Source organism: Lathyrus oleraceus, chromosome 3, assembly GCF_024323335.1.
Source record: "Lathyrus oleraceus cultivar Zhongwan6 chromosome 3, CAAS_Psat_ZW6_1.0, whole genome shotgun sequence".
Lineage (NCBI taxonomy): Eukaryota > Viridiplantae > Streptophyta > Magnoliopsida > Fabales > Fabaceae > Lathyrus > Lathyrus oleraceus.
In genome coordinates this window covers 294,601,967-294,627,333 of record NC_066581.1, presented here as the reverse complement: position 1 = coordinate 294,627,333, position 25,367 = coordinate 294,601,967, and the positions used below count along the sequence as shown (strand labels likewise).

The window sequence follows — 25,367 nt, the reverse complement described above, 5'->3', positions numbered from 1 at the left end:
GGGTATTCATTGCCAAAGTCTGCCGGAATTATTTAATCGAAGATTCAAGATTCAATTTCAGTTCTTAAATTGCAATCCAGGTTTATTATTGTTTACTGTTTTATTTATGCCTTACTGTATGTTTAATTCCCCAATTGCCATGTCTGTCACTAGATCTATGTCCGACTAAACCTTAGGTATCAATATGTAAAGACCGTCAAAACGACGGGATTCAATAAATAATTGGTGTTAGTTTTTATAAAACTTATTTTTACGGTTTTTAGTTTCTTATTTTAATCAAACTATTTTTCGTACGAGAGTACAAAACAAACTAAGGTTACGGTCAACAAGAACGAGAGTTTGAGATTTTAAACAGATAGCTGAAACTAAGCATTAATCCTAAACACAACGAGAGCGCTTTAGGATTAATTAGACTTTATTTATATTCCAAAATTACTTTTAAATTCAAAATGAGACCGTGAGAGCCAAGCATTCTGGCTTAGGAGTATGGTCAGAGTCAATAAAAACGAGAGTGTGAGGCTAAGTCCTTTCTATAAATGATTTCTACTGAAGAATATTTTAACTAATAAGATTACACCAACTATCTATCGAATCCTCAAAGTTTGAGGTATTACATATTGATATCCCCTATATCTCATATCTTTATTTCTATTTATGTTATAGTTATTTCTCTTCATCCCTCCAATCATAGAATAATCATCAGCCTTATATTTACATAGCAACATTAGACCACGACACGTTCAATTATTAGTCCTTGTGGGTTCGATAATCTTTAAAACTACGCGATAGGACTGTGCACTTGCAGTCATGATTCACATAGACTTACTAAGTCGCGATCAAGTTTTTGGCGCCGTTGTCGGGGACTAATTTAGCCGATATCGTAACTCTAGCATTGCCCAGTATAAACTAAGGCAACCAATTCTTTTTCCCTTTCTCCATGTGTCGAGTGTATGCCAAGTACTCGCTCTCGAGGTGAGAAATTAAAGCTACAACTCGACGAACTCGAGCGTTAACTTAGATTAGAACGTCGGATACGAGACTTGATACGGGAACATTGTATCAAGCTAAATCTTCCTGACCTTAACATTCCTACTTCTGAATCAGTTGTTCAACCAAAGATGGGCGAACAAGTGCAAAACTATCCTCTTAAGTATTATGCAATCCCTTCAAAGGATGAACCTCATAACAGCATCGCTGCCCCTGCGATCGAAGCCAACAATTTTGAGCTAAAACCTTCACTGTTGTCAGCCGTACAGCAAAACCAGTTTTCAGGTAGTCCCACTGAGGACCCGAACCTACACTTGTCAATATTTTTGTAATACGTAGACACGGTGAAAGCGAATGGTGTCAGATCAGAAGATGTAAGACTCCATCTTTTCCCATTTTTATTAAGACATAGAGCTAGAGCTTGGCTCCAGTCTCTACCATCCAATTTTGTCACTACGTGGAACGAGTTGAAGAAAGTCTTCTTAGCCCAATATTTCCCACCTAGCAAGACGATTATGCTAAGAGCCCAAATAGACGAGTTTAAACAAAAGGATAATGAATCACTTTTTGAAGCTTGGGAGAGATACAAAGACATGATGAGGCTATGCCTACATCACGGTCTAGAAGAATGGCTGATAATCCACACCTTTTATAACGGTCTCTTGTATAATACAAGATTGACAATAAACGCCACCGCAGGTGGCACACTGATGGATAAACCATACAACAAAGCCTATCAACTCATCGAAAGTATGGCCCAAAATCATTACCAATGGGGAAGCAAAAGAACCTCTGTAGAGAAACCTCAACCGAAGGGATACATGTATGAATTAAGTAGTCTTGACCATGTCAATGCCAAGGTAAATGCCCGAACCTAGAAGATAGATAACTTGACCATAACACCAGCAACCACCGTGGCTGCCGTAGCACCAAACTACGAGATATGCAGAGTTCAAGGGCATACTGCCCCAGAATGTCAACCCTTGACAGGAACCTCCACTGACCAGGTGAACTATGCTCAAGGAAACCCCTACTCAAATACCTATAACCCAGGTTGGAAGAACCATCCTAACTTCTCGTACAAAAATAATAATGCATTGTATGCACCTAACCAAGCACCTGCTGTACCACCAGGATATCAAAAAGCTGCCACAAATACGCAAAATTCTCCTAGGAAATCAAACTTAGAAATGATGATGGAAAACTTTATAGCTACCCAAGCCCAAACAAATAAATATTTCTTAAATAAAAACATACACACTAGTGAGCAAATCAAGCAGTTAGCGAACAAGGTAGACGCATTAGCCACCCATAACAAAATGTTGGAAACGCGAATCTCACAAGTGGCTCAACAACAAGCACCTACCGCTGCTCCTACAGACACATTTCTTGGACAGCCGCAACCAAATCCGAAAGGTCATGCAAATGCTATCATACTACGAAGTGGGACAGAACTAGACGGACCAACCGACCCTAGAACTCAAAACTCCATGCATCAAGATCCAGGTAAGGTAACTGAGAAGGAAGACAAACACGAGGAAGATAAAAGAAAAGAGGTCGTAGAGAAAGAAGAACCTTATGTGCCTCCACCATCGTATAAACCCCATATCCCTTATCCTCAAAGACTTGTTAAATCTAAAAGTGTAGGGAAATTTAAAAAATTCGTAGAGCTTCTAAAGCAATTGAATATCACAATACCATTTACAGAAGCCATAACTCAAATGCCCTCATATGCTAAGTTTCTCAAAGAAATCTTATCCAACAAGAAGAAGATAGAAGATAACGAAACCGCTACACTTACTGCTAAGTGTAGCGCCATAATACAAAACAATATGCCTCCTAAGCTGAAAGACCCGGGTAGTTTCTCCATACCCTGTGTAATTGGAAAGTTTGTTATCGACAAAGCTTTATGCGACTTAGGAGCCAATATTAGTTTAATGCCTTTGTCCATATGCAAAAGGCTAAAATGGGAGAACTAAGACCTACGAGGATGTTCGTACAACTTGCAGACCGTTTTGTTAAATTTCCCGTAGGTATGCTAGAAAACATTCCGGTGCGCATAGGACAATTCTATATTCCTACAGATTTTATAATCATGGATATAAAAGAGGATTCCAACATCCCAATCATATTAGGAAGACCATTCCTAGCTACATCCGGAGCTATTATAGATGTTAAAAGAGGCAAGCTGACCTTCGAAGTTGGTGAGGAAAAGGTCGAATTCATTTTGATGCAATTCCTAAAGGCACCAGCTATAGACGACACCTATTGTCCACTAGATGTCATCGACGAATGCATAAGAGAAATGGAGAATGAACAAACATCATACTCCGAAATACTAAAAATTCCAAGGCCTCATACTTTTGAAGATAAAAATTTAAGTAAGGAATACCAAGATGACAACCTAAGAGAATGCCTAGCACTAACGCCCGATCGTATGCCTTGCCCAAAGAAACCAACCCTAGAACTTAAGACGTTACCCAAAAATCTAAGGTACGAATTCCTAGACACTGAACTTGAGTGACCTATAATAGTAAATGCAGACTTAGGGCAGATAGAGACCGAAAAGCTTCTACACATTTTAAGAAAATACCCAACTGCTTTAGGCTACAATATCTCAGATCTAAAAGGAATAAGCCCTTCCATATGCATGCATCGCATAATGCTGGAGGAAGACAGTAAGACCTCTAGAGAACACCAAAGAAGGATAAATCCCATTCTGAGTGATGTAGTAAAGAAAGAAGTGCAAACGCTGTTAGAAGCAGGTATTATCTACCCGATATCCGATAGTCAATGGGTCATCCCAGTGCATGTAGTACCAAAGAAGGGAGGCGTCACAGTTGGTAACAATGAAAAAGGAGAATCTATAGCACAAAGAGTGGTTAATGGAAGTAGAATGTGTATTGACTATAGAAAATTAAACAAAGCCACTCTGAAGGATCATTTTCCTTTACCACTTATCGATCAAATGCTTGCACGATTGGCTAAGCATTCTCACTTCTGCTACCTAAACAAAGAGAAAACAACCAAATTCCTACTCATCCCGACGACCAAGAGAAAACAACCTTCACATGCCCCTACGGTACATTCGCCTACTGGTGAATGCCATTCAGGCTGTGTAACGCTTCCGCAACATTCCAAAGATGCATGATGGCAATTTTCGCAGATTTCATAGATGACATCATGGAAGTCTTCATGGATGATTTCTCTGTATGTGGACAGAGCTTTGAAGGCTGCTTATCGAATCTTGAAATGGTACTGAAGAAATGCGTAAAAGTAAACCTAGTGCTAAACTAGGAAAAATGCCATTTCATGGTCCGACAAGGAATCGTGCTCGGACACATAGTATCCAACAAGGGGATTGAAGTCGACAAGGCCAAAATAGAAGTTATAGAAAACCTCCAGCCTCCGAAAACCGTAAGAGAAATACGAAGTTTCTTAGGACATGCCGGTTTCTACCGGCGATTCATTAAAGATTTCTCAAAAATCACCAAACCACTGACTGGCTTATTGATGAAAGACGCTGAATTCATCTTTGATGACAAATGCCTAGCGGCGTTTGAACAATTGAAAACAGCTCTTATTACCGCACCTATCATTCAACCACCCGATTGGAGATTACCTTTTGAAAACATGTGTGACGCTAGTGACTATGCTGTAGGCGTAGTCTTAGGACAAAGAAGGGACAAGAAACTTCATGCAATATACTATGCAAGTAGAACCCTAGACCCTGCACAGATGAACTATGCCACCATATAAAAGGAACTTTTAGCCGTAGTGTTCGCTCTGGATAAATTTCGTTCCTACCTAGTAGGAGAAAAGATAATTATCTATACCGATCATGCTGCAATTAGGTACCTGTTAAACAAAAAAGACGCTAAACGAAGACTCATAAGGTGGATCTTACTATTACAAGAGTTTGACCTAGAGATCAAGGATAAAAGAGGCACGGAAAACATCGTGGCCGGTCCCTTGTCAAGAATGGAAGGTATTGAACCTGAACGAGTGCCTATAAATGATGATTTTCCATACGAAAGACTCATAGCCCAATTGGAAATCAGTACGGCTACAGATGCGTTAACCCATAAGGATACTAAAACAAGCGAAGTAGTGGAAGCAATTTACACCCAAACCATATTACCATGGTACGCTGACTTTGTCAACTACTTAGCAGCTAGGGTGCTTCCGCCAGACTTGACCTACCAACAAAAGAAAAAATTCTTCCACGATCTTAAACATTACTATTGGGATGAGCCTATACTTTTCAAGAGAGGCGCCGATGGAATTTTCCGTCGATGTGTCCCAGAAGATGAGGTAGAAAACATAATTTCCCACTGTCATTCTGCTCCTTATAGAGGACATGCAAGCACCTCGAAGACTTGCGCTAAGATCTTGCAAGCTGGCCTCTTTTGGCCTACTCTATGGAAAGATGTCCACATCGCGATCAAAAATTGCGACCGGTGTCAACGCACTGGGAACATATCTAGACGCGACGAAATGTCGCTTAAAGGCATTTTGGAAGTAGAAGTCTTCGATGTTTGGGGAATCGATTTTATGGGACCTTTCCCATCCTCTTTTGGTAACAAGTATATCCTTGTTGCGGTCGATTACGTATCAAAATGGATTGAGACCATAGCCTCTCCAACGAATGACACACGAGTGGTAATTAGACTCTTTAAGGGAATAATCTTCCCTAGATTCGGAGTGCCGAGACTTGTCATCAGTGATGGTGGCTCCCATTTTATTTCAAGGATTTTTGAAAAGTTATTACTGAAATATGGAGTTCGGCACCGCGTAGCAACACCCTACCACCCACAGACGAGTGGGCAAGTAGAAGTCTCGAACCGAGAAATTAAACAAATCTTAGAAAAGACAGTTGCACCTCTAGGAAAGATTGGTCCTCGAAATTACCAGAAGTCATGTGGGCATATAGGACATCTTATAAGACCCCAATAGGAACCACACCTTTTAAGCTAGTTTATGGAAAATTATGTCATCTGCCGGTAGAATTAGAACATAAAGCATATTGGGCCATTAAGACCCTTAATCTCAATTATAATGCCGCAGGTGAGAAAGGAATATTAGATATCCATGAACTAGAAGAACTTAAGCTAGACGCATATGAGAATGTCTGAATCTATAAAGAAAGAATGAAAAACTGGCATGACAATCGCATATTAGTGACAGAGAACCTAGATCACATTTACCAGCACTTCTACTCGTTCGCTCCTCCTACCAACAGTCGCCGTAATGTCTAATTTATTATAGTGTTACCGATTTACTGACTTTTATTTTATTTTATTTTCTTGTTTGGGATTTTATTGTTATTTACTTTTACACATTGAAATTTATTTAATTACTTTATTACCTTTTATTCCAGTAGACAGATTATTTCATCTTTTCCCGTCTACCCGATTATTTCATTCGTCAATTTTGTGGTTAAATTCCATTCCAATGTATCATGTTTACTATTCCCATACAGTATATTATTGGTAAATTAAAATGGCATGGTCAAAGCAAAATAGAAGCACACACATGGGAAACCACACTGCATGTGGCGCCTGCCACACACAGTTGTGGTTCCCGCCACAAGGCCCATAGTGGCGCCCGCCACCAACACCAAAAGTGGCGCAGGCCACTACACAAGCCTGCACGCGCAGGCTATGTATTTTGGATCATTCAAATCACCTTTATTGTGATGTTCCTTGCATTCAGACAATGCCTTAACGCCATTCAACCACTTTCAAAACTCTTGGACCAAGGCATTGAATATGGTAAATGCTATTTATTTACCAAATAATTTTTCAACGATCATCACCTCTATGTAAACCACCACCACTACCTCAACAAATCACACCTGTCATTTACATATTTCTCTCCTCTCTTTCTCTATTCTCACTATATTACACAAGGAGTGTGAAGTCCATTATGGCATAGATGAGGGAATACGAAATGGTGTTCAGAAACGGTGAGCCAGGCGAATTACAAGAGGTACATCTCTAACCGCCAGAAAGATCGAATCGACAAGGTATGCCGATGAACACTGTTTATATGCCTTAGGAATTCAAGATAGTGTTAACTATATGATAGATATGTTAAATTTGAAATATTTTCTCTCTCTCAAAGATCCTGTCTATGCTCAACTAACATTAGAATTCCTAAGCTCATTAAGTTTTAGTCCCACACCCAACACAAACTGCTCCAGTGGGACTGTCCAATTTCGTTTATTTAACGTCGAATATGCCCTTGCATTTTCCCAACTAGGGGACCTGCTACATTTCCTCCATGGGGATGGTGTAGTAAGTGAGGTCCCAAATACTAAGGGTTGGCAACACGCCTTCCAACAATTTTGGAGGGCAATAACCGGTACAGTAATCCATAGTTTTGAGGGAAACATAGTCACTTTAATTCAAAACCCGACTATTCAATATTTCCTCCAAATATTGGCGTGCACCATTTTTGGCCGAGCACATTCTAACAAGGTGAACGAAAAAGAACTCTTTTATTTGTTCGCCACAAAAGGTGAATATCGTCCCTTTTATGCTATCTCACATGCAGGCCATTGTCAATGCAAAGCAAGGCCCGATTATTTTTGGAGGTTTAATAACCTCCATATCCAGAGTCCTAGGACTCGAAGAAAAATTCACTAGGCTAACCCAGCTCCCGCATCATGCCATTGACATTGACATGGCAAGGAGCATGAAACTAGTAAAACGAAGGAGCGACGGTAGATTTAATTTAATAATTGCTAATAATGTGTTACAAGATTTTATCCTCCCAAATCCAAATCGCATAGATGTGTGCAACCTAGATAATTATTGTTATACTAATGATCTGGTGCCTAACCAAGTCCCCACGCACATTCTTGAGAATGTAGCTACTGGCGGGGACACCGATGAGGATCACATTCCGGAGCAAACTGCTCCCTCTACTGACCCACACACCACACACATTTCATTTGAAAATGTTGCAGGTACATCTTTCAATCAAAGACCAAGAAGAAATGTGGCACCAGCCACTCTTGATGAGATCTATGATGAACTGATGCGGCGTAGAGAATTAGACGCTCAGCGAGACCTACCGATCCAAACCATGGGAGCTCAGCAAATTGAAATGATGCAAATCCTTCGCCAAATGCAGCATGATCAGCACGACTATGCTTTCAGGACCGAACAGAACATGTCTGGGTTGATCGATGAAATGGAAACACTGACAATGCGTGTGGAAGATCTCCAGAACTATACGCCACCTCACCAGCCCGGAAACGGTGGACGTCCATGTACACGTGGTAGAAGGCATCAGTAACAGAATAACCAGGTTCTACCTTTCTTTCCTATCTTATGTCGTTGCATTGGGGACAATGCACGATTTAAGTATGGGGGAGGAAGCTTTACCGCTTTTTATTTACCGCTTTCTAGTTATATTTAAATTATTGTTATTTCTTTTTGTTATTTTTATGGTTATTTTAATTTTTGTTAAAGTGTCAGTCGAGTTAAATATCAATGTGCTGTCGAGTCTTTATGCGTGATTTCCATTATTTACTGATTCTCCTGTTTACTTGAGCCATACAATTTTTTTGCAAGAATCTAGACTTAGAGATACAATGCATCTTTTGAAAATTCTACACTATAATTCAAACTGAGGTTGAATTGTAGAGATTTGGAAAAGCTTTATAAGATCAGTATTGCTTTAACACCTTAAATCTCCCAAGCATAAGATTGATTTGAGTACTTGTCATGCCATAGCCTTAAATTCTATCCTTTAATATTTCCTTAAGTAGTTTATCTAGCAGTCAGCACCATCCTAAGTACACACTACGCAAGAAGTCGATGCAAATAAGTGTATGATTTCAGGCTTAAAAGAAGAAAAGATTACAATGTATGAAAAACATTGTTCCCTCTAAGTTAGGTGACCCTCACCCGGTCATTTAGCCCAACGGTATAACCATCTTCAAATGTTATTTGAGCCAAAGTGCGAAAAAGAAAGAAATAAATAACGATAAGATCATAGTCACTAACAAACTATCTTGCTATGAATGCGAAAGGATAACGGGCTTAATGTGATTGTGCCAGAATGAAAAAGGATAAAAAGAAGGTTTAATAAGGTAGGCTTAGGCATGACAACATGATTCGGATTGGTTTGTATGGGAGGGAGACTTATGGTTTCGACATTGTGATTATGTGTTCTAGCGATACCCTTAGTATGGAAGTGAGTACCTGTTAATACAATTTTGAACCAAAGTAAAGTTTATAGACTAGGATGAGTATCCGAATGCAACTGTGTTTTCTACGAGTCTTGATAATATATGCTGGAAATATTTTACAAAACTTTTTCATGTATGCAGCATTTGCTTGAGGACAAGCAAAGGTTTAAGTATGAGGGAATCTGATAACGCGAAAATGTATCGTATTTTTGGCTCCATGTGCATTTCTTTTTACCCGATTAACACTTATTATTACACAGTATTTTATGTTTATTGCATGTATTTATCGATTAAAAGATTTACCGCAAGAAAAATGGAAAATAGCAAAAAGGAAAGAAAAAGGTAAGAAAAAAGAAGAAAATGAGGTTTCCAAAGGGATAATTTGCCACCAAAGCAAATGGGCTTGTGGCGCCCATTATCCAAAGGATGTGGCGCCCGCCACATTGGGCCAATGGGGAGGTGGCATCCGCCACCAACCCTTGAAAAGTGGTAGGCGGTTGCAAAAAGAGTGGCGCTCCCCACTCATCATGAAACTAGGGTTGTGGCAACCGCCACAACCTAGTCTTCCTATTTTTCCTCCACCTTTTTAGCCACGGTTTCCACTACTTTTGCTACAAATGAGGAATATGGAAAGGATATATAAAGGACCTCTCAGACTCGTACGGCGCACTCTCTTTTCTTCCAGTTTTCAAGTCTACGATTAATTTTTGTTCTACTTTATTTTTCTTTTAGTTTCTAGGCAGTTTCTTACCATTGTAAAAGTGATAGTTTCTCTACATCGGGGACTATTACGATTTACTATTTTTTACACATTTGGGATTCAATTGTAAGGGTATTCATTGCCAAAGCCTGCCAGAATTATTTAATCGAAGATTCAAGATTCAATTTCAGTTCTTAAATTGCAATCCAGGTTTATTATTATTTAGTGGTTTATTTATTTATGCCTTAATGTATGTTTAATTCCCCAATTTCCATGTCTGTCACTGGATCTATGTCCGACTAAACCTTGGGTATCGGTATGTAAAGACCGTCGAAACTACGGGATTTAATAAATAATTGGTGTTAGTTTTTATAAAACTTATTTTTCCGGTTTTTAGTTTCTTATTTTAATCAAATTGTTTTTCGTACGAGAGTACAAAACAATCTAAGGTTACGGTCAACAAGAACGAGAGTTTGAGATTTTAAACAGATAGCTGAAACTAGGCGTTAATCCTAAACACAACGAGAGCGCTTTAGGATTAATTAGACTTTATTTATATTCCAAAATTACTTTTAAATTCAAAATGAGACCGCGAGAGCCAAGCATTCTGGTTTAGGAGTATGGTCAGAGTCAATAAAAACGAGAGTGTGAGACTAAGTCCTTTCTATAAATAATTTCTATTGAAGAATATTTTACCCAATAAGATTACACCAACTATCTATCGAATCTCCAAAGTTTGAGGTATTACATACCGATATCCCCTATATCTCATATCTTTATTCTATTTACGTTATAGTTATTTCTCTTCATCCCTCCAATCATAGAACAATCATCAGCCTTAGATTTACATAGCAATATTAGACCATGATACGTTCGATTATTAGTCCTTGTGGGTTCGATAATCTTTAAAACTACGTGATAGGATTGTGCACTTGCAGTCACGATTCACATAGACTTACTAAGTCGCGATCAGCTCCCTTATCCACGACTCATCCACCCCCACAGAAGAAAGCCATGCCATCTGTGTCAAAGAATGTCAAGACTTCTGGTAAGTCTGCTGTTTCTGAACCCATAATCCCTAGTGAAGATAAAACTATTGTTGAAGAAGGGTCTAGGTCTGAAGGGTTTGAGATGAGAAACCTTACTATGCATGCTGGCGGCATTGAGAATCAAACAGAAGTGGAAAGGAGTACCATTGATAAGGAACTTCAGAAGTTTGTTACCTCTCTGTTGAAGGAAGTGAACTCAGATGTTTTTCCATATGTTCAAACATCTTTGGCAAAAGAAACTAGCCCTGATAATGATTCTAGTGAAAAAGTTGAGGAAAGTGTTCCAGAACATGTTGCTCTTGAAAAAAGGAGTAAGAAGAAGGCTAATGAGTGTGTCCTTGAGCATGCTGCTCATGAGAGAATGAGTAAAAAGAAATATGATCATGTTGTCAATGTTGATGAACTAACTTCTGATGAGAAACCTCTTACCAATATTATGACTCCTGGTATAGCCAAGAGACTTCATAGACAAAAAGGAAACGCAATGGTGTTTGAAGATTCTCCCTCCAAGGAGATAAAATGAAAATCTGGTGGTTTGAGAAAAACTCCCTCTAGAAGCTCCATAGGAAAATCTCTTTTTGGTCCTACTAGATCATGGAGTAAAGTTGTTACCTTGTAGCGGTGAATTCATGACCATCAAGCTATGGATAAACTTGACGTCAATAAAACCAGAGTCGCCACCATGCTTTTATTATTTCCAAAGAAAAAGGGAAAAGTACGAACAAAACCCAAAAATAAGAAGTTTTCAAATCAAAACTAATACAATGCTAGAGATTATAGGTAAGGGGGTTGGTTGCACAGAGGGAAGGTGTTAGCACCCAAAGAGTCCTAGGTACTCCTAGGGAGCCCTTTTTTATGTGTGTATATGTTTTCGGTATAAAAGATGTTTGATAAAATAAAGAGTGTGGGGATGAGAAAAGAATTCATTGAATATATTTTTGTGTTTGACAAGACATTCGGTCGTATGCCTACGTACCAACATAAAAATGAGGGATCAAAACCCCGTAGTTCGTGATAAAAATTTCAAAGAAGTTGGTGGATTGATTTTAACAAAATTTTAACAAAAAAAGGCATAAAAGGCCAAAAATTTGAATGGAGTTGTTAATTCTTTTTGTCTTTTGAAATTTAAGTCAACATGATTAAGTTTATTTACAAATTTGATTTAAGAAAAGAAGTTTTAAAAATTCAATAGCATAAGGCCAAAGTTTCTAATTGTTAAAACATGCATAAATTAGAAAACAAGCAAATAAGATTTTTGAAAAGAATGAGAGGTTTTGAAATGTAAGAAATGGGAGGAGATGAAGAGGCTATCCTAAGCACAAATTTAAAAGTTAAGAGTTGAAAATATCTGACAAATAGGATGCAATCCAACAGAGAAGAATGTCATATAGAAACCCATTTTCCTTTGGACTTTGATCAAGCAATAAGAAATAAGCAATAAGTAATGAGAAATATCTAGACATCATAAATATTAAGGCATCAATAAAGATAGCCACATCCAAGCAAGCATTCCAATAACTAGTAGTCTTCATTGTCTTCTAGTGTATCAGATGAAATATTCCTTGATCAACTCAGAACAAAACATCGGTCATAAACCATAACAAAATAACAATTAAGCATAGAGACAAAGTAGCAAATGAATCAAAGAGATCCCTAAATCTTGGATCAGATGAAGGCACAATTCAAGATAGCTCAATCTCAAATGTTGGCATTGGCCAAGTCCTTTAGCACAGGGAATGTTGCCTAATTCTAAGTCCAAAAGTTCAGATCAAGTCCAACAGTCCACCAATTTTTTTTATGGTTTTTGTTATTATTAGATGTTTTAAGGTCCTAAGACCACAAACAAAACCAAAAGCAAGCAAACAATATATGCAATCACAAGATATAGCTCAAGTGAGCAAAGTGAAAAATGACTTAAACATAAACAAGTTATATGAAATGTAAATGGCAATGGATGATAAATGACTGAAAATTGCATAAAGTAAATGACTTGAAAGTAAAAGCATGATGAATAAGAGTTAATCAATAGTTAGTCAAATGTTAGTGTTGAGTTTTAATTGATTAAGTCATTCTTTGGAGAACACTCAACCATTCATTCACAAGTCTGAATCCTTAAACCAAGATATCTTCCATGAGAAGGGCTCCAACTTAGATAATTCAACAAGTATGCCACTAGCTCTCATGAAAGGAAAAAATGCCAAGTCTCCACACAATGCCATGAAGAATGGGAGACTTGCAATCTCACTTACTAGAATGTTATGCCTTGAGAATAAAATTTAGCTTTATGTTAAGCAATCGTAATTAGACTTATGTAGAAGTCACAACTATCTGAGGCCGAGTAATACAAATATAGGTGTTAATGTGTAGCGGGAAATTAATGATCATCAAACTATTGACAAGCTAGAGATCAATTAACAAGAGACGCCACCGCGCTTTTATTGTTTCCAAGGGAAAAGGGAAAAAGTACGAACAAAATCCAAATAGTAAGAAGTTTTCAAATAAAAACTAATAAAAGTCAGAGATCACAGGTAAGGGGGTTGGTTACACGGAGGAAAGGTGTTAGCACCCAAAGTGTCCTAGGTACTCCTAGGGAGCCCTTTTTGTGTGCATGTGTATTTTATACAAAGTGATGTTTACAAAAAAATAGAATGGGGGGATGAGAAAAGAATTGATTAATTATATTTTTGTGTTTTACAATACCTTCGGTCTTGTGCCTACGTATCAACATAAAAATGAGGGATCAAAACCTCATAGTTCGTGCTATAAATTTCAAAATGAGTGTGTTGGTTTTAACAAAATTTAAGTTTGAAAGGCACAAAGGCCTAAAAATGATTTGAATGGGTTAGTCCTTTTTGGCTTCTTGAAGGTTTAAGTCAAGTGTGATAAAGTTTCTTTACAAGTTTAATTTAAGAAAATAATTTTGAAAATGCAATGACATAAGGCCAAAGTTTCTATCTCTTTTGAAAATAGTCAAAGTTTAGAACAAAAGGAGTTCACACAAAGAAGATTTTAAAATTGGAGGGAGAGATTTTGAAATTAAAGAAATGGGGAGAAGATGAAGAGACTATCCTATGCATAAAATTTAAAAGTTTAAAGTTGAAAAGATCTGACCAAATGGGAGCAATCCAATAGACAAGTATGTCAATAGAAACCCATAATTCCCTTGGACTTTTTAGAATCAAGCAACACACAAATGCACAATTATATCAATCTTGAAGAGCAAAGGCATCAAATAAAGATGGCCTCATCCAAGCTTATCCACTTCATGATCTTCTTCAAAATATCCTATGTAGAAGATGAATTCCACAAGTCACAGGTTCAACATAACAGCTTAGCAATGATCAATGTTGCAGATGAATTGGCGAGATCTTGAATGATGTATCAGATGAATCAAATTGCAAGCACTTGATTCTTCAACAAATAGGCATTGGCCAAGTCCATTAGCAAAGGAATGTTGCCTAAATTCTAAGTCCAATTGGGGCAAGATCAAATCAACAGGCCACTCAAAAGTCTTTTAGGTGTTTTTGTTATTATTAAGTGTATTCATGGTCAAAGACCAAACAAGCAAACAAGCTATACACAAAGCAAAATAATATCATACAATATGGTCCAAATGGACAAAGGAAAAATTACATTAACATAAACAATTAGGATGATATGTATAATGGCAAAGGATAATAGAATACTAAAAGTAAATTGCATTAAAAGTAAAAGCTTGAAAGTAAAAGTTAATGGTTAGTAAGTTAGTAGTTAGTTTTATTTCGCTTTTTGATTTCAAGACATTCTTTGGAGAACACTCAACCCACTTGCCACAAGCATGGATCCTTGAACCAAAACATCTTCCAAAGGAAGGAAAGAAGGCCAAGTTTCCACACAATACCATGGAAGAGGGGAGACTTACAATCTCACTAACTAGAATGCTTATGCCTTTTACGTCACAAAATTAAGCGCTATGTTAAGCAATCGTAATTGGACTTATGTAGAAGGCACAACTATTTGAGGCTAGGCAATAGACTTTTGGTGTTAATGCATGTTGGAGACATAGTATTAAGAAATATGCTCATTAAACATACCACACACAAAAATATGCAAACGGTGTGGCCTAATCTCATCCATACTCATGTTAATCTTTCAATCAACTAGCATTAGGACTTTGAGATGTCATTGGCCAAGGGGAAATGAATGAATGAAGAAGGGGAATTAGATGAAGGGGAAGGGGATGAGTGAGATCACAAATTGGTCAAAGGAGGACTTTTACCAAATTAATAGCATTCATTCATTTTGGGAGATGGAGTGTACATTCCATCAATCCCCTAAATCCAATGATATTAACTTGACAAACTCAAATTAACCTTGACCAAGGCCTAACAACAAACAAACAAACTCAATTAAGTCAATACAAATGGTTAACACAATTAAAATGGCATTTATTCAATTAAAAATAGTAAAATAATGCATTAAATTCAAATATATTTTGTCCAAATCCTAAAATCTCATCAAAACACCAAATAAATGGCCATGAGATTTATCATAGGTCAAACAAGGTCAAAGGATCTTAGAGAAAAAATTTCATAATTTTTGGACAATTAAAAACAAATGAAAAATCAATTAATTAATGAAAAATATTAATAATGAACCAAAAAATAATTTTAATTCAGAATATGAAAGAGAAAAATATTTGAATTTTTTTGGTGAAAGTCCCATATTTTTTGGATTAATATTAAATTTTTTATGAATTATTAAAAAAAATGGAATTAAAATGAAATTTCAAAAATTCAAAAATACGTGGACCATCAGATCTCCCTCATTAATTGAGGTGGCAGATCTGATGATCCAAAACGGTCGTTCCATGTGTTCTCTAGTCAACAGCGCTGTAACATGAGTAATCACAAGGCACGACTAAGAATAAAACGTGTAACATGGATCACATGGTTCAGACTCAAGACACATCATCACTGGAGCCAGAACACCGGTTGTCTTCTCCGGTGAGCTTCACCAGACTGGTCAACATGAACCATCACCAAAACTCTAAACATGGACATAATTTTAAAGAGAAAAGATCACTAAGCACGAATATCACCTCCAATTCATCCAATTCCAACTATATTGAGAGATATGTGGAATTGAAACATGAGGTTCATGATCTGAGTTGCTTCGATTTGGCCTCAAAGCAACTCAATCTTCTTGCCTACATTGGTAGGACTTCAGACAACACAAGAATCAGTGGAATTGAGCAAGAATCAAGGAGAATCGAAGAGTTTAAATTTTCTGCAAATTACCTTCAATGGAGGTCTGAGCTTGCTAGATCTTGATCTGAACCGCGCTTGGCTTCACTTCACTTTCTTGTAGGAGAGGAATGGAAAGGTTTAGAAGCAATGGACTCTTGGAGAATTGAATTCTAAAACAGTGGAGATTCAAACTCAAACTCAAATGAATTTATCAGGGTTATCCTTTTAGTGTGAAGGATTTTCAATGGAGATTCAAAGCTGGCACAATGTGTGTGTCAATTCTGAGCATAAGGGCTTCAATTTATAGGGAAATCAAATGATATTTGCACACTCTTTTCACTTTCCAAATTTGGTAAAATGATGATGCCATGCTGCATGAGCGCGTATAGGCCCACGGAATGATGGTTTGAAAGTCCAAATGAATGATCAGATGCTTTGAAGATGGATTGGATTGCAAGGTACGTGTGCATTGTCACTTGAAGATTGATCCATGCCAAATGATATCAGCCTATTTAAGCCATGCGCAACCTATGTATTTCAAGTCCAAAATGAATGAATTTGAGCTCTTTGGAAAGGTGAGATCAAGAAGAACAAGTTTGATGTTGAACACTTTTTCATTTGAACCTTGGAACCTGGGGATACTTAAGGTGGAAGTTTGTCAAAATTTGACATATCAAAATTTTTCTAAGTGTCAAGCCATATGTCTCAATATTCCACCTTTCTTAACTTTTTATAGGATCTTCAAATGAAAAAGGTGTCTTCATAAAAGTTATAGCTGTCTCAAAGTCCTTTAAAATGGTCACCAATTGCATTTCATTTGGATTTGAAATGATATAGTTATGCATTTTTGAAGTTTGGAAAAATCACTTGATCAATGGTATAGGTCAAAAGTGACCTATAATGTAGCCTCATATCACATGTTCAAAGAAGTTGAATTAGCTCCCACTCCAAACATAAAAGTTGAATTAGACATATTGAATTTTATTGTGCAACTTGTAAATATTTCATCTCATAAAAATTGAGCAAGTTATGGCCTTGGGAAGTTGACTTTCAAATTAGGGTTTAGACAAAATGACCTATAATGTCTCAACATAGAAAATGATTTTCCAAGCCAAACTAGCTATAGGTATCAACATGAAAGTTGTTTATAATGTAATTTAGAGTAAGTTTTATCTTGGAATCATTTTCATATGGTGAAAATTGTCGGATATAGGGTCAAGGGAGACCCAGTTTTGACCAAATGAATTCATCTGGCCAACCACCATCAACCAACTTGCTAACTTCCAATTATATTGACTTTCTTGGTTCATGGTAGATCATATATGAATAAGATGATGAAATTTGAAGTTTCCCTTGAGAAATTTGATCAATTGGTGAGATAGCTTGTTGGAGAAGTTACTTAAGATACCCAGTCAAACTAGGGTTTCCAAGGCAAATCACCCTCAAACTCTTGAAGAAATCTTGATTAATATGACATGTAGATATCATTGGGACTCATATATGATGCTCATAACCATTCTTCAATCAATTCTTGGTTGTGCTCTTTGTTTATGAGGGTCTCAAACCCTAGATGTGATCGATGAATCAATGAGATCATGCCCTACCTACAAAAGAGTTAGATAGATACAAAGACATATTTTTGGTATTTTGGTTAGTGAAATGATAAATACAAGTATGATATAATCACAAAGTGCTTGGTGATCTCTCCCAAAACAAATCCAATGAAGGAGGGATAAGGAGGCAAGTCATGATCCCAATGCTAATGTATATGATGAAATTGCATGAGCGATCTTAGGGTCAAAATTTGGGTTCTTACAGCTGCCCCTATTTAAGGACATTCTAACTGAGGAGGTCAAGGTTAAAATCTTCGGCTCGACTCAGTAGAATGGGCTTAAATAACAACATAGAGAAACAAATTTTAGTCCCTAAGAGACCTCATGATGTATATGTTATGAATGCAAAAGTTAATACTCTGTGGGGAGATATTGCCACTAAGGAAAAGAAATCAGAGAGACCAAATGTCCGCAGGAGTGTAAGACCCCAATTTTGGGCCCTAAGATCCCTCATGGCCCATAACATATCATATCATTTTCTCAAGGATCACTGCATGCCCTAGCTTTCCTCCCAGTGGGTTGGTTGCCTTGTGAGTTGATTTCTTGATCACCAAGCATACTTTGCATTTGTATATTATTGCTTTTCATATGTTTATCATTCAAAAAGTACAAAAATATTGTCAGTCTAACCTTTTTGCTTGCAGTTGAAGCAATCATCAGCAATTAGGTCAAAGACAGTCAACAGTCAGGCACTGAGCAATAGATGGTGGCAATTCTTGAAGAATTTGGGCACCATGATCAATCATCAAGAGTTCATACAACTTGTGACATCATTTTGAATCAAGATATCAAGTGGTTAGGGCTTGGAACTCATCAGAACATGGTTCAGTCAAGCAAAACCCTAGCAAAGTCAACTGAAGTCAACCTTGGTCAACTGTCCATTTAATCATGGATTTGAAGGTGGAAGATGGTTAGAGACACTTCATTCATGTCCAAAAGAGGTTTATTCATCATGTCAAAACATCTACCTTGAAGATTTTGAAGCCAGATCAAGAGTTTCCTAAATGGAAAGTGACATGTAATTTGAAAGTTTCCAAAAATGGCAAGTTTTTTGGAACGACTTCAACTCAACTTTCCAACATCAAAAAAAGCTTCAAATGGAATTTTGTTGAACATGAAAGTTGTAGATCTTTCTCTCCCATTTCCAAAAAGTCCAAGATCGTGAGAATCGGATGAACGGTTGAGGAGATATGGTCAAATTACCACCGGGCGTGCATGGCAAAATTTTCCATGTATCGATGCACACGAGTTATGTATCGATACACACTGTTAAAAAGGGCCATGTATCGATGCACACGAGTTATGTATCGATACACACTGTTAAAAAGGGCCATGTATCGATGCACACGAGTTATGTATCGATACATACTGTTATAAAGTGCCTTGTATTGATACACACGAGTTATGTATCGATACACACTGTTAAAAAATGCTATGTATTGATACAAACGAGTTATGTATCGATACATACTGTTAGAGGTGTGCTAGGCATCGATGCAGGAGCTTTTGTATCAATATATAACCCTGTTTTGAGCTCTCATACAGCCGGTCCAAGCCCAAAACCTTGCACATACACCTCCATTTTCCACTTATGCAAAAGTTAGCAAAATTGCAATTGGTCATTTTGAGCTAAGCAAGATTAAGCATTTCATTAAGCCTTGCTAAACAGTCACATATAAGCTTCATTTTCTGACATTTCAACCCTAGAGAATCACAGCCTCCATACAGAAAAACACATTCTCTCTCAATCAACATTTTTTCATTTTTACAAAATTCTGCAAAACCCTTGAAAGAACTCGAGCAACCCTTGCATCCTTCATCATTTAGTTCACCTTGTGAAGCATTTATTATCATCAATCATCATCTGCACAGCCTTTCCTTGTTCTGTTTTCCTCAAGATCTAACAATGGCAAAACATGAGCTGAGCATTTTCAAGCATGGTTGAGCTAAACAACCTCAAGTATCCTTCATTACAAAGCATAATCTCCACCTGTCTGAGCTTGAATCGCTCAAAGAACTACTGTTTTACAACTTGCTTCAAAAAACAAGTAAGTTTTCGACTATCTTCTTTCCATAAACCATGCCATGTTTAATATAGAGCCTAGCATGCTGATTGCAATGAAGTTTGTCTCGTGTGATTTGGTTGAGTAGATTGTTAGAAATCTGAAAAATAAGATTGATGACCATTTGCATTTTTGCTCGATTCTCATTCATTACTTTGTTTCCATGAAAACTAAGCTCGGATTTGTTATGTACATGCTTCAGTGCTTCTATTAATATGTTCACTAGCCATTTCTGGAAAGTTTCATGCATGACCATATGTTGGATGATTGATGTTCTTCTGTTTGATTCATGGACATTGTTGTGTTTTATGGAAAATTGATGCTGGATGTATGACATTTGATGTTTGAAGAGTTGATTGCCATGTTCAATTTCTGTTTCTGGGCGAATTTGTTTTTGATCAATTGTTGAAGATGATGAAACCATGCTGTTGTTAAAACCCTAGTGATTTTCCAGAAAACTTGCCCTGTTCACGTATCATGCATGCTGAGGTCACTGTTCCATTGGGAACTGACCAATCAAAACATTTCCTGGCTTTGGCTTAAACTCTGCGTTTAGATTAGTGAAAGGCATATTTACAGAAATGCCACGCTGACCACACTTTGACCCATTAAACCATGTTACTTGCTCATATTTCATCCAATTATTCATCAAGCTTTAAAAATTCATTTCTCTCTCAATTTTCATCCAGAAATCATGAGAATTTTTCCATCATGTTCATGAATGCGTCTAGTATTTAATCATGATTTTTGTTGAATTTTTGGTTGGCTGGATTTTAAATGATAATTGGTTTTCTAACATGTGTGCACATTTGACACCCTTAGCCATTCCTTTTGTGAAATTGTCATGTTACATCCAATGAGCCTGAAATTTTTTGTGGTGAAACTAGACACATTGACCTTCATTTCCATATAAAGTTTGTGCATTTATCATTTGTGGATTGAGAGTTATGATTTTCTGAAGTTATGTGTTGCATTTGGTGTCACAACATGAACATGTATTTTCCCAATTTTTGTTCACATGCTTCCTCTTATCCAAATCACTTGAAATTTTGCATGAACCATCTATCACTTGTCTAGTTTATGTATGATTTTTCTTGGAATTAATCTTGCTGTTTTCCATTTGATTGAGAATTCTCTTCCATACTTGGTCATTTGTTGACTTTTTGGGCTATGCCTTGCCAAATCTTTTGTGAAATTCTCAAATCTTATTGTATTACCATGAAATTTCATATGTGATAACTAGACACCTTGAGCTGTGCATTGGTGTTAATCTCACTCATTTCTCTCCTGTTTTCAAATTGATATGATTTTTTGAAGTTGACCCATGCTTGTTGACTTTCACCATGCTTACTTGAATTTGGTTTGACTTCATGAATTTATTTGACTGTCTTCCTCTCATCCAAATGCCATGAAATTTTACACGTATACCATGCTAGATGTTAGGATTGAGTGTGATTTATTTCATGATTTTTGAGATTGATTGAGTTGACTTTTGGAAGAAGTCTTGCTGTTGACTTCTTTGTGCTTGCATTTGCCATGCTTTGCACTCTTTTGCATATGAAATGACCATGATGCATGATTTGATGATGAATCCAATTGAGATTACTTCTTAAATGTTTGAACTTGAATTGAGTTGACTTTCCTTTGCTGTTTGACTTTCTTCTTTCACCTTTGACCCTAGGCTAGTCCTAGTGGTCTTGTAAGCTTACCATTGAGTTGTTGTTTCAGGTTAAGCACCAATGCCTCAAAGACTATTCAAATTGGCTTGAGTTGAATTGTTTATATTGTGCTAACCTTTGTTTTGTAGGTGTGACTCACATACTTGAGTCTTTGTGCCTTGCACAATTGATCCCTTTGTGGTTGACTTCTGTTTATCCATTTGCCTTTGATTTTGACTGTTGACTTGTTTACTAACTAGTTTGACTTTTTCAGGTATTTTAGTTGCCTAAGTTCTTTGAACTTGCTTGCTTGCTTTGCTATTTAGCATCTGCTTTGAGGTATAATTACTTCTTCTTCATGTAGTCTGGAGACCCGGTCTGTTATTTGACCGGGCAAACTGTCTGAAGTCCTCCTTAAGAGGCAATGCCTGTGTGTGTTTAAATTTGTCCTCAGCAGGAAAAATCCTTCAAGTAAGGCAATTGGTGGAAGGTAGGGATAAGCAATCTATCCCCCACTATTCAGTGTGTCCTCTCTCTGCTCCCATTTCATGGTAGAAGCATTGAGACAAATACCCAAGATCTAATCGAGTCAATAATGTGGAGAGAGCTCCATCTTTCTGAGCTCCCACACTTTCTTACATGCTCTCTCAGACCTGAGATAAGAGCAATGAGGCACACCCCTCATCTCCTTTTCATCTGCTTCACCTGAGCCCCTCAATGGCCAGGTTAAGAGCGACCCTCACCTATTACAGTGGACTTTTAAAGTCAAACCCTCTTGTGTGAGCCCCCCATTGTTTGGCTATAGAGTGTGTTGATTGCTATTCATTGATTGACTGTTTGTTTCATGTGCACTTGCTTGTCTATATGCTATACATTTAGCATCATCATCAATTGCCATTAGTGCATGTTCATCTCATTTGCTATTGTTTGCTATCATTGATTGTTTACCCATTGAGGACAATTGTAAGTCCATCTCTTTTGGCCATTGCTCCTATGACATGGAAGTGAGTATAAGATCATCACCTTGGCCACTCATCTTATCTCTGCTCATTGCTTTGTTTGTCTATGTGAGGATACAGCTGTAAGTCCCTGCAAGTTGGCATCTGTTTTCCTGTGATCATAAGTTGATTTGTTTTGATTGTATGAGAATTTGCAATTGTAAGTCCCTGCAAGTTGGCTTTTGCTTTCTCATCATTTCATATTGCATTGTTCTTGTATGTGAGGATACAACTGTAAGTCCCTGCAAGTGGCATTTGTATTCCTAGGACCATACTATGGAGGTCAGAGTAAGCCCAGACAGATTGGCATCTGATATCCCTGTTTTGTTTCTCTTTGTTTATGTGAGGATCCTTGTAAGTCCCTGCAAGTGGCATTGGTGTTCCTATGATCATGTGTGTGGAGTTAACCTAAGTCCAGACAGATTGGCAGTTGACTTCCATTTTCCACATTTTATCTTTATCTTCTTTTGGGATCGTGGTATAAGACCATTGAGTGGCATCCAGTATCCACATTTCATTTCTTTTAGTAGGAGATTAGTGTAAGTCCATTGAGTGGCATCTGATATCCAATTTTAGTTTTAAGGATCGCGGTATAAATCCATTGAGTGGTATCCGGTGTCCGCTTTTTGCTTTCTTGTCTGTGAGATTGGAGTAAGACCATTGAGTGGCATCCGGTATCACTTGTTTGTTTATTTCACTATCATTATTCATTGCTATTCCAAAGGACACACTTGAATCATCCTCTATATGATTTCAAGAAGTGAACCTTCTAAGAAGTTTTACTATCCACCCTCATCCATTCATCATTCATTATGTCCTAGACCTTTTCACACTTTACCATTTCAAACTTGACTTAAGTGTTGTGCAAACATTTTCATGCTTTTTAACTGAAAACCTGGACCCAAATCCTTGACATTTTTCAAACTCCATTTCATAATACTCATTTGAATCAATCTTAATCATACTTTGACTCCATTTTCATAATCACAATCAATTAATTTCACTCATTCACTTGTTTTGGCTCTGTCCATTAATCTTTTCATGCATTAGCCATAGGCTTCAATTATCTTTGTGGTTGATGTAAATCTTGCCTATCCTTAGTGAGTTGACAGTAAGACTTCCGTACTAAAAACAGGGTTAACCCCTCCAGTACGTCGAAGCTATCCTCGCATGGTGGATGTTGTTTTTGGTCGAGTGTTCTCCCATTGATAATGAAAAGCCTCAGTGCTTGTGTTTAAAACTGAATCCACCAACTTTTTGAAATCTTTTAGCCGAACTACGGCGTTCTGATCCTTACCTTTGATGGAAGGTACGTAGGCAACGGGTTCATCCGTTCGAACCCAATAACAATAAAAACTTGTACATTCTTTTCTCATCATCCCAATCATGTTTGCACAACATTTATGTCAATAACAAATACTTTTACAACAAGTGTGAAAAAGGGCTCCCTAGGAGTACCTAGGACGTGGTGGGTGCCTAACACCTTCCAATTGCGTAACTTACCCCTTACCCCGAATCTCTGATCTTTTTATTAGTTTTCTACGTGTAAAACTTCTTAGGCTTTTGTTCGCTTTTTAGCCAGTCCTTTGGATAAATAAAAGTGCGGTGGCGACTCTAATTCATTGTATTACCTAGCTTATGATTTAATCAATAGATCATATAGCGACGAATACACCGCTACAGAAAAAGTGGCGACTCCACTGGGGATCAGACATCCTTGGTGGTAGTGCCTACTTTTTCACCCTTGTTGTGATATATTGTACATTTGCTTCTGACATATTTTTGTACAATTTGGGATGACTGTATTGATTGTAATGTGTGAATTGCTTGATATACAATGCTTGTTTGCTTTGGTGATCTGTGAGATGAGTTCTATACCCGAACTCGAGTGCACTCTAGGATAGGAGAATGGCATAGTCTTGTCGACTGGTGTGGAGTAGTCCTTAGCCAGTTGACTTGCGAGCCCATTCACTTGGTGGAGGTCATGTTGAACTAATAATGTCACACAAGTTATTTGTGGTTAGACATTATTCTTTCAATCATGTTCCGCAGAAGCCAAGGACCTTAGTTTACCAAACCCATCTTGGCCTATTTTTAGGACCGTAGTGCGAAGGTCGTTCAGATGTCAGTTCTGATACGATTGTTACGCGATACTACACTCATAAGAGTTTCTCTTGAGAATATTCTTGGAATACGAGTATTCGTTCCTCCGACAATATTCGAAAGATGGAACGATGACTATGGGAACCTCTGATAGAACATGTCTGGCAGGTTTAAACCCTAGTACACTCCCTTTGGGTGGTTCTTAACCGAGACCCCATGCTCGTGACTCTCAACAAACCCGTGATTCGTGGTTGAGTCGTTCAAACATTGTTAATATCAATGGATCCCGGATCAGGTGTAAAACCTAAAATCCATCAAAGCGGCTGGTTGATATTAAGAATGTCTGAACCGGTTCATGTACCGTTAATATCAATGGAACTTGGGTGTCGATAAGGTGAGAACCTAAATCCACCAAAATGGATGATTGATATTAGGGATACATAGAGCTTTCCCACGACCTTTGTTTGGTGTGCTTTGCTTGATCCTTGAGTGTGTTTGTTGCATCCATGCATTCACGCATTCATCCGCATTCATGTCATCAAAAGAGAAAATTTTCAAGGAACCTAAAAGGGGTGTATTTGCAAAATTTCAGACATGGAAAGACCAAAGAGGTATACAAAGAAGTACAGCTTCAGACAGCCTGATGTCAAAGAGTTAAGGAATCTGACATCATATGTACTAGATCCCGTGGGTTTCAAGGCTCGCTATGGGAAGCTTCTGCCGTTGCTGACTACTCAAGTGGATGAGGGATTGATGAGCACTCTT

The 25,367-nt window shown here is 37.5% G+C and overlaps 1 protein-coding gene and 1 non-coding gene across 2 annotated transcripts; one reads left to right on the top strand and one right to left on the bottom strand.

Moving 5' to 3' along the window:
- Window positions 1-1,502: 1,502 nt before the first annotated feature.
- On the bottom strand, window positions 1,503-1,609 carry LOC127133625 (small nucleolar RNA R71). The gene has a single exon (XR_007807578.1). It is a non-coding gene; the product is annotated as a small nucleolar RNA R71 (small nucleolar RNA).
- An 868-nt stretch (window positions 1,610-2,477) lies between these two features.
- LOC127130930 (uncharacterized) lies at window positions 2,478-2,966 on the top strand. Its single transcript, XM_051059884.1, has one exon. It carries the CDS (start codon window positions 2,478-2,480, stop codon window positions 2,964-2,966), a length of 489 nt encoding a protein of 162 aa, XP_050915841.1.
- Window positions 2,967-25,367: the final 22,401 nt, after the last annotated feature.